At 39.2% G+C, this 9,942-nt stretch overlaps 1 protein-coding gene across 1 annotated transcript in view; it reads left to right on the plus strand.

The window, feature by feature from the left end:
- The first annotated feature begins 406 nt into the window (after nt 1-406).
- The window catches only part of LOC122563230 (inhibitor of nuclear factor kappa-B kinase-interacting protein-like), an 18,183-nt gene continuing 8,647 nt past the window's right edge, over nt 407-9,942 (plus strand). Inside the window, exons 1-3 of the mRNA XM_043716829.1 lie at nt 407-760; nt 2,701-3,314; nt 3,497-3,650. Coding sequence (XP_043572764.1) covers nt 485-760; nt 2,701-3,314; nt 3,497-3,650 — 1,044 coding nt within the window. The 5' untranslated portion in view covers nt 407-484. The remainder of the gene's footprint in view (nt 761-2,700; nt 3,315-3,496; nt 3,651-9,942) is intronic.

A 9,942-nucleotide genomic window follows, 5' to 3' on the forward strand; every position in this document is an offset into this window, starting at 1 on the left:
TAAGTCCTTGTGGACATCCAAAACTGCTTCACAGATATTTTGTACGTGACAAGCAAAAATTGCTACCCCCGTTCTAAAAACGGGTCACTGAACTCGAAACTTTAACTCCCTTTTCTCCCTAGCTAGGTTTGTGGAGTTTGTCCAACAATTTCTGCTTTTGTTTCAGATTTCCAGCATCCACAGTCTTGTTTTAAAATAACTCATGGATCACCAGAAGATATTACTTGCTGATATCTGCGATATTGAGCGCATCACACGTTTAAAACAATTGAAATAATGTGATTGGTGCAAGGACCGAGCTCCAAATTTCGGTGTCCTCGTGTTATTGGTTGGTCCCGACAATCGGCAAAGGGTGTCTGATCTCTGATTGGACTAGATCAGCCTATCACTGACTTGTACCCGCCCCCTCGGTGTCAATTGTGGGTCCAGGGTGGAAAAGTTGGAGAGAGAAAATAAAAAAGTTTTGGCAGAAAGTTTGGGAACGATGAGAAGTCGGAAGGGGAAAGGCGGACAGCGTGGCGATGATCACTCCGGCAGGTCTGAGAGTAAGAATGTGGCGGAGTCTCCCTCGGCTCCAGCTGGCGTCTCCTTGCTGTGGAGCTTCTTTCTGCTGCTGCTGGCCGGCGGTGGCATTGCTGGCTGGTACATCCAGCAGCAGCTCCAAACCATCGCCAGCCTCGATCAGACTATCCAAGCTCTGCAAAATAAACTGTCTCAGTTCGAGAAGATCCAGGCTCAAGTGAATGAGTTGAGCCAGAAGGTGTGTACTTATCATGGTCGGCTTTCACAGTGATTTGTTCATCTTAGCCTGATGAGTTATTCCTGGCGAATGGAGTTTGGGGAGGAAAGGGATAATGGAAACCATGTGTTCATCATAATTTGCAAATTTTTAGTACGGTTTTTTGTTTACATTTCTGGGCATAGTCCGGATTTTCAAATTTCCGATTCAAGTCTATAACTAATTGGGCTTATGCCCTAAATAATGACTCTCCTGCTCCTCGGATACTGCCTGACCTGCTGTGCTTTTCCAGCACCACATTTTTGATTCTGATCTCCAGCGTCTGTAGTCCTCACTTTGTCCTAGTTGAATAACTACTTCAAATTGGGCTTCATTTCCACGGAACGGTGACTCTCACCCCCCCCCCCCCCCCGCTTCCCTTTAGTGTATACATGCTAAAGGAGTAGGCCGTGAGAAGTTACCGATTGGTGGAAATGAAGCCCAATATGTGTGTATACCAACCTTTTTTCTAGTTACAATCAGTCCCAAAGAAAGGTTACTGCACTTGAAGTGTTAACTGTACTTTCTCTCCACACATGCTGTCAAACCTGGTGAGTTTCTCCAGCAATTTCTGTTTTTGTTTTTGCTTTCCTGCTTCTGCAGTTCTTTTTATTAGAATCATAGAATCCCTAGTGTGGAAACAGGCCCTCCGGCCCCACATGTCCACACTGGTCCTCCAGAGGATAACCCACCCAGACCCATTCCCCTACCCTACATTTACTGACCAATGCACTTCCCATCCCTGAGCATTATGGGCAATTTAGTGCGATCAACCCACCTAACCTGTACATCTTTGGATTGTGGGAGGAAACCAGAGCATCTGGAGGAAACCCACACAGACACGGCAAGAATGTGCAAATTCCATACAGACAGTTGCCCGAGGCCGGAATCGAACCTGGGTCCCTGGTGATGTGAGGCAGCAATGCTACTCACTGAGTCACCATGCTGCCCCTGAATTGCTTCTAATTGACATTGCATTTATCTGATTCCTATCAGCAGTGTCTTTATGGAAGTGTCCATGATGTGATATTTCATTGGGGCTGTAAAGCTAGATATAATTTCCAATTCTGGGACAATGTCAGATACAATTCATCATATTCTTTTAAAAATAAGTTTTACTGTCATAACCCTGCATCCTGAACAGCAAAATCAACCACTAAAGTCTTTATCGCGTAAACAATTAGGATAAATCAATGTTAAACTTGTGCTAATTACTGAACATGGGTTTATTATTACTGACTGAGATTAAAGAGTAAAAAGGAGAGAATGAGAAACAATAAGTAACGCATACTTAGTTGGCTTAATTATGGATGCATCTTATTTATTGAAAGGTTACAATTAGCATGTTCAGAGATGTTGTGATGCACCACTAAAGTAGGTGGGTCTTGAACATAGTTGTCAGAAATGTTGTCACTGTGCAGCCCAAGTTGCACCATCGTTTTAGTTACGTTGTGCATTAAAAGTCCTAGAGATGTACTGTATGGAAACGGACCTTTAAGGATTTAAAAGGCAGAGCATTGCGCAGGAACATTATAAAACAAATTGGACATCAAACCACTTGAGATATTAGGTCAAAAATTTGTGTCATGAGATGAGTTTTTTTAAAAAAAATGATTGGTGCACAGAAATGTAGAGAGGGTATCCCAAAACTTGGGGCTTATATAATTGAAAGCGTACCCACCAATGGTGTAGCAATTTTAAAATCGAGAATGTGCTCAAGAAAATAGAGATGAATTCAGGCCATAGATGAAAACTAGGATGGTCAACCGGGTTTCTCTTTCTGTCAAATGTGCAGAAAACCTTGAAGTATCCAACGTTTAATTGATCTGAAGTAGAAATACAGATAGGTGGAAAGTAGAAATGGTTAGTACATTTTTAATATTTACCTGTTTTGAAAAAGATTTTTTTATATTTTATTTTAGTTGTTGACCACGGAAGAATATGAACAAAAGTTGTTGAATCTCGAAGTTGCTCAGTCTGATTCAGAACGTAAAATGGATAAGACAATAGCAGCTGTGGCACAGATTCAAGCCTCTGACCTGGAAAGTAAGTTGGCTTTTCTTCAAACAGAAATGAGTGAGCTCAGGAAGAACTTGCTAACGAAAACTGAATTGCAGAATGTGGAGAATACAGTGGAACATCTCCGAGAAACGGAATTTCCGAGGACTGAGCAGCAAATTGCAAGTGTGAAGTCTACAAATTCAAAATTGGAAGAAAGTGTAAACTCTCTCTCTGTGTCCTTGTCGAGTTTAATGGATCGAATTACAAGCCTAGAACATGAGAGTCAGGACCTTCAAGCTTTTCAGCAAAGTGCTGAGGAGATGAATGCAGTCAAAGACTTTGTGGACCATAATCTTCCTTCCCTCTCCAATGGTGTGATTGCATTAACAAAACAATTAAATCAGACAACTCTGCTGACTGATACTATACAGTCACAGGTAGCACAGCATAGCAATGAACTACTGGGACTTAAAGAGACTGTTTCAGCCCAACAAGCAGAACACCTTTCCAATAAAGAAGAGCTGCAAAATATCAGGTTTAATCACATTTATGTAATTGGGGTGGGAAGTTGTGTTTGGAAACACTGAAACAAAAACAAAATATTAAAAAGGAATGCAGCAACCGTTAAATTCCTATGGATTCATCCCACCCCTGAGTTGTTTGCATCTAGTGAGTCCCATTTGAATAATACCACTTTCTGTATTGTATCTATTTCAGGGAACTGACTTTTCAGTTACAAGAGGAGAAGATCTCTGTGGAAGAACTCGGAAATGCAGTACAAAGTATTGTAGCTAATGACTTTAGCCAGCTACAAAACAGAGATGATAAAATGGATGAAATGATAGCCAATCTACAGAATCACATTATAGAGGTAAAATGCTATAATATTTAATTACAAAAATCACCTTTTCATTGTTGGGCTTGTACAGGGCAGTTTTGGTCTTCTCAGTGGGAGGCTTTGGAGGGATTGCAACAAAGCCCGATTCCTGCAATGCCAAGACTGATGTTTGCAGATTAACTGACTGGGTCAGTTAGGGTTATATTAACTGGAGTTGAGAAGAATGAGGATTTCCTGGAACGTGTAAAAGTCTAACAGGGCTAGACAGGAAAAATGCAGGAAGGATGCTCCTGATGACCATGGAGTCCAGAAGTAGTTTACTGGCTATAGGATAGATCTTTCAGGAGTGAGACAAGGAGATACTTCTTCACACAGCATGGTGAGCTGTTCTGTCACAGAAAGCAGTTGAGGCCAAAACATTGAATGTTTTCCGGAGGGTGTTAAATATAGTTCTGAGGACTAAATGGACCAAAGGGTATTGGGTGAAAGCAGGAACAGGTTAGTGAGTTGGATGATGAACCATGATCCTATTGACTGAGTGACTTATTCCAGCTCCTCCTTTCTATGTTTGAACTGCAATAAAAATTATTGAAAGCCAATTAAATCACTGAAAATGGGCCATTCTGGACTTTAATGATCTGATTCTTGAAGCTTTTCTATTTGTATATTGCCGAAACAGGTCTGTACAGTTATTGAAGTGTTGTTAAAGTACAAAAGGAAGTATACTGTCAGAGCAAATAAAAGGCCTGGCTGGTTTCTAGGTTACAATAAGGTATTTAATGACAGGACACCATTATTCCTATGTCCATTTTCAAGCAAAATGCTAGATAAGAGTTTCTTGAAAAAAATAGGGCATGTCCTGTTGGGATAGCTCCCAGTTAACATTCTGCTCCCAGTAACCATTCTGCTTTGAAAGCTTTACAAATGAAGGGTCCAGGGATTTGGATGGTTGCCCGTTTCATGGAAGTTGGCAAATACTTAGTCCAGTTAAAGCGCACTTGGACCATAAAATACCAATGGTATTTTACTAGTGTTATTGTGGGCTTCTGGTGGCAGATCAGGGGAAGGGGCAGTGTACAGAGAGTTCCATGCACACCAAAGTTGAGATGTAGACATATTTGGCTGAAGCCTTGACCATGAATAGATCTGCAGAGGGTTTTCCCTTGAATGTGATGGCTGTAACGGTTCCTAGCTCTTGGATAGGATGGTACTGGGTATGAAATTGAGACTGCCTCCTCTGTTGCTGTGCCCTTGAATTCATCTGCCTTCTTTAGCAGGACCACTTCTACCATGAAGGTTGCTAGTCTAACTTTACTTTAGGCACTCTGGCCAGCCCTGCACTTGGGAGTCCGTGGGGAACATAGAAAGCCAACTTAGAAACCAGAGGATTGCCTCAGACAGTATGCTGACAACATACATGGACTCATCCTCCATATGAGCCTGGCATAAGATCCCAGTTGGAAAATCCAATCATTTTTAGTTTGCGTACAAGATGGATTTCTAATCATATGTTAGTGTTAACTCTGCAAATTATTCAAAATTGATTACAGTTGTCATAAGTAAAGAGACGGGTCTGTTGTGGTGCAATGGTATTGTTCCTACCTCTGAGCTAGAAGGCTGGTTTCATGACCCATCTGCTCCAGAGCTGTATCATTAATATACCTGAGCAAATTGATTGATTCAAAAACATTGAAGTATTGAGTATGTTTAAAACAGTGTGCATGTCTTTTATTTGTTAGAATTCATGAGTTGAAAAAAATTGGAGGAAGATGTTAGCCAAACTAGGTAAAGCTTTATTTTGTATTTGATGATTAATCCCGAAGATCTCTTATCACATTGTATAATTTCCACCCTCCAATTCATGTGATGATGGATTTTATGATAGAACTTGTGAAAATATAAGTTCTCCATCAAATCTCTTTTCTAAATCCCATTTCGGAATGATTTTAGAATCTGATTTCATCAGTCTGGTATCTACTCAAAACTTACAGAAACTGAACACATAAATGAGTAATTAGGAAATCCTTAAATTTAAAATTGCTACATAAATCCTAGAGATCTCCTAAGTTGAAAGCTTTTATGTCACCAACCAAAAAGGGGGAGTTGTGAGAAATTAGAGATTTGATTAATCATGTTGATTGGAGAAGGCATTCTTCTGTTTTGCAGTTCACTGGAATGGAAATATGCTTCCTGAGATCTTTACAAACTTGTAGCTAATATGCCTCTAGGGTAGTCTGTGCAAAAAAAAATTGTTGATACTAGAGTCTATTATATTCACATCCTGCATGATAGAACCATTCATTCCAATTTATTCTACTTTTGCTTTTGTTCTAAATGTAATATGTGCAGATTTCTATTGTAATACAGGGTTGTAGTAAGGCTTTAAGGAAAATTTGCTCAAAGCTTTGCATCTGACATTTCAACTGAAATGTACAAATGCACATTTAAGAGAAGTATTGAATAAAATTAAACAATTTTCTACACTGTGCAGAAGTTCAGTTGCTGATCCATGATGTTCAAAGACCTTTCACACCTTCAATTTGAGGAAATTGTCCTAAATCTCCTTAGAAATTATATAATTAACAGACAAAATAATTCTGTAGATGTGCCTGAAGATTTGTATTCAATACTTCAATTTATTTAAGTTTAATTAAAAGATTATTATTGCTTAATTCTATGATACATCTTCCTCAGCTTAACAAGTTTTTTTGTTTTTAAATGGTCTTTCCATCTGTAATTCACTTCACTTCTCTGTTTGGCTAAATTGGTATTCTAAAGAAAACAGTGAGCAAATCTGATGCAAAACATAACCATGTTTTGCCATGCATTATTTCAGTGGCATAGATGAATTTCCACCTCTGAGGAAATCGCTCCTTTCTTAGAAGGCAGTTTTTATTTTCAGAAAATATGGAGCACATTATGTAAGAGCAAATTGTTTGATGTAAGATAGGTGTACATTTTATAGGTAAAAAGGTTATCTCAGATTACAACAGGATCTTGATCAGATGGGCCAATGGGCTGAGGAGTGGCAGATGGAGTTTAATTTGGATAAATGCAAGGTGCTGCATTTTGGGAAAGCAAATCTTAGCAGGACGTAAGACGTATACAGTTAATGGTAAGGTCCTAGGGAGTGTTGCTGAACAAAGAGACCTTGGAGTGCAGGTTCATAGCTCCTTGAAAGTGGAGTCACTGGTAGATAGGATAGTGAAGAAGGCATTTGGTATGCTTTCCTTTATTGGTCAGAGTATTGAGTACAAGAGTTGAGGTCATGTTGCAGCTGTACAGCACATTGGTTAGGCCACTTCTGGAAAATTACATGGAATTCTGGTCTCCTTCCTATCAGAAAGATGTTGTGAAACTTGAAAGGGTTCAGAAAAGATTTACAATGATGTTGCCAGGGTTGGAGGATTTGAGCTATCAGAAGAGGTTGAGTAGGCTAGGGCTGTTTTTTCCTGGTGTGTCAGAGGCTGAGGGGTGACATTTATAGAGGTTTATAAATCATGAGGGGCATGGATAGGGTAAATAGACAAGGTTTTTTCCCTGGGGTGGAGGACTCCAGAACTAGAGGGCATAGGTTTAGGGTGAGAGGGGAAAGATATAAAAGGCACCTAAGGGCTTATGCAGAGGGTGGTGCGTGCATGGAATGGGCTGCCAGAGGAAGCAGTGGATGCTAGTAAAATTGCAGCATTTAAAAGGCATCTAGATGGGTATATGAATAGGAAGGGTTTGGAGGGATGTGGGCTGGGTGCTAGCAGGTGGGAAAAGATTGGGTTGGGATATCATCTGGTTGGCATGGATGAGTTGGACCAAAGGGTGCTGTACATCTCTATGACTCTGAATCTACTATTGCTTGAGCATACAGGAAATGTAATTTGAGTTTTAGCCAGCTCAGGATAAGAAATATTGATATAAAATAATTTCTTAACTTTGTTAATGGGTAAGCTGCTATATAAGTTGTTTGCTGAAATGTTAACATGAGATATTTTAATGTGACTGTGCAGATTATTTTTCATCAAGGTTGGGTGCATTTTCACCCAAATGGAAATCTAATGGACAGTAAAATTAAAAGAAATGTACATCAAATCTGAATATTTGGGGGGGGAGAGATCTAATGGGTACCTATAATGAGTGGAGTGTGGGGGATTGCTGTAGCACATTCTTATCTTAGATATCATTCTGCTATGTTCCTGTAGCACCAAATTATGACAAAACAGGAACCGCGAAGAATCCTTGTTAATTCAAAATATTGTAGAATTAACACACGTTTACTCATTGCCATTCCAGCTGGTATTATAGCCTTTGAAGTTAGATCCCAGTTTGAAACCTGGTTTAATAAATTCTATTTTGATTTTACTAAACTGCTCTTTCACTGAAACACCAGCATGCAATGTTGTAGATTTTGCTTTAACAATAAAATAAATTCTTCGAAAAGATAAAATAGAATAAGCTCAGCTATTTACTCACAAAACCACTTGAAAGATTTTATCGTGCAGTAAAAATACGATTCTATCTATTTCAAAACCATCACTTCACAGTACTCAAAAATAAGAGATTTTGCTTCCCTATCACAACTACAGGTTTAACTTAAAATATTCCTATCAATTTATGGTCTTGAGAGTTTGGTAGCTTTTTTCCTAGATTAGTCACACAGTTGAGCTTAGACTTTCTCAATTTAAAATAACCCCTTCAGCATTCTAACCAAACATTTTTGGAATAGAATCCAAACTAAAAGCTTCAGATTGGGGTAACCTATTTCTGAACAATTTTAAACAAACTCCTTTCCCAAGGAGAAAACATTTCATACGTTTCACTTTAGCAAGCACTTCAGCAAACTGACAAACACGCTCCAAGATATGGGTGTTTCCCCTAACCGAAGGAAAATCTTTCGGTTGGGGAAAAACCCTAACCGCAAGATTTTCATCTAAAAAGCATTCCTCAATGTTTACTTTGTCTGCATATAAAACTCTCACAATGTAAGCAAACCACATTTTACCTGGGGGACTCCATCTCTTATATAGCTTTAGCATGGCTCCAGAAATACTGATTAGTTAATCATCAAACTCCCTCATACACACAAATCAAAATCCATGTGCCACTGGTTCAAAATTCAAGCTCTAAAATAAGTCATAATAAAAAAAAATACACATTACATCAAACTCAACAAAATGAGTAATGGGCAGTGTTTAGCATTAAGTATGTGGAATGTCCTTGATCTCAAGATCCAAATAGGGTTTATTTTTAAGATGTCTAAAACTTAACATGTTTAAAATCTCTTGATATTGTAGTTGTATTCTGAATATTAAAATGCAGCTAGGAGCTGCAAACAAATTGTTTACTATCACAAGACCATAAATCTTATGGTCTTACATTTTAATAAATATAAAGAACATCTGCTGTTCGGTAAAATCTGGCACTCTGCTGTGTGCTTGGAATGACATCAGTTTATTAATATAACCTGGCATTTATGTGGGTTTGGTAGTTATTGGGATAATTTGATTGACTGCAGTGCACATTGTTAAACAAACAGTTTAATATGATGTTTATGATACTTTTATTATTAGAAAAACACAATTGACATCAGTTATGCTCTTACATTGCACAATTTGTTCTCAAACTGTCTGTTTGCATTTCGCTGAAACACTTGTTTGCAGTCTTGTACAGATTGTCATGTTCAAGGCATCTGCTTTTGTGTCCACATTTCAGTTATTCCCCTGCCAGATTGAAGCTCCTCCCACTGACTATACAAATGACTTTATCTAAACATGTCTGTGCAGGCATGTGTAGCAACTTCCACCCAGGACCAAACCATTGGAAAGGTGCAGAAGCCACAGGGTAGTAGTCATGGGCGATTTCAACTTCCCAAATATTGATTAGAAGCTCTTTAGATCAAATAGATTGGATGGGGTGGTGTTTGTGCAGTGTGTCCAGGAAGCTTTTCTAACTCAGTATGTCGATTGTCCGACCAGAAGGGAGGCCATATTGGATTTGGTACTTGGTAACGAACCAGGACAAGTGATGGGCTTGTTAGTGGGTGAACATTTTGGTGATGGTGACCACAATTCTGTGACTTTCACCTTGGTTATGAAGAGAGAGATAGGTGCGTGCAACAGGGTAGGTTTTACAATTGGGGGAAGGGTAAATACGATGCTGTAAGACAGGATCTGAGGAGCATAAGTTGGGAGCATAGGCTGTCAGGGAAGGATGTCGTGGAAATGTGGAACTTTTTCAAGGAACAGATACGACGTGTCCTTGATATGTATGTACCTGTCAGACAGGAAAGAAATGGTCGTGTGAGGGAACCTTGGTTGACGAGAGAGGTTGAATG

The sequence above is a fragment of the Chiloscyllium plagiosum genome, chromosome 26 (assembly GCF_004010195.1).
Source record: "Chiloscyllium plagiosum isolate BGI_BamShark_2017 chromosome 26, ASM401019v2, whole genome shotgun sequence".
Taxonomy (NCBI): domain Eukaryota; kingdom Metazoa; phylum Chordata; class Chondrichthyes; order Orectolobiformes; family Hemiscylliidae; genus Chiloscyllium; species Chiloscyllium plagiosum.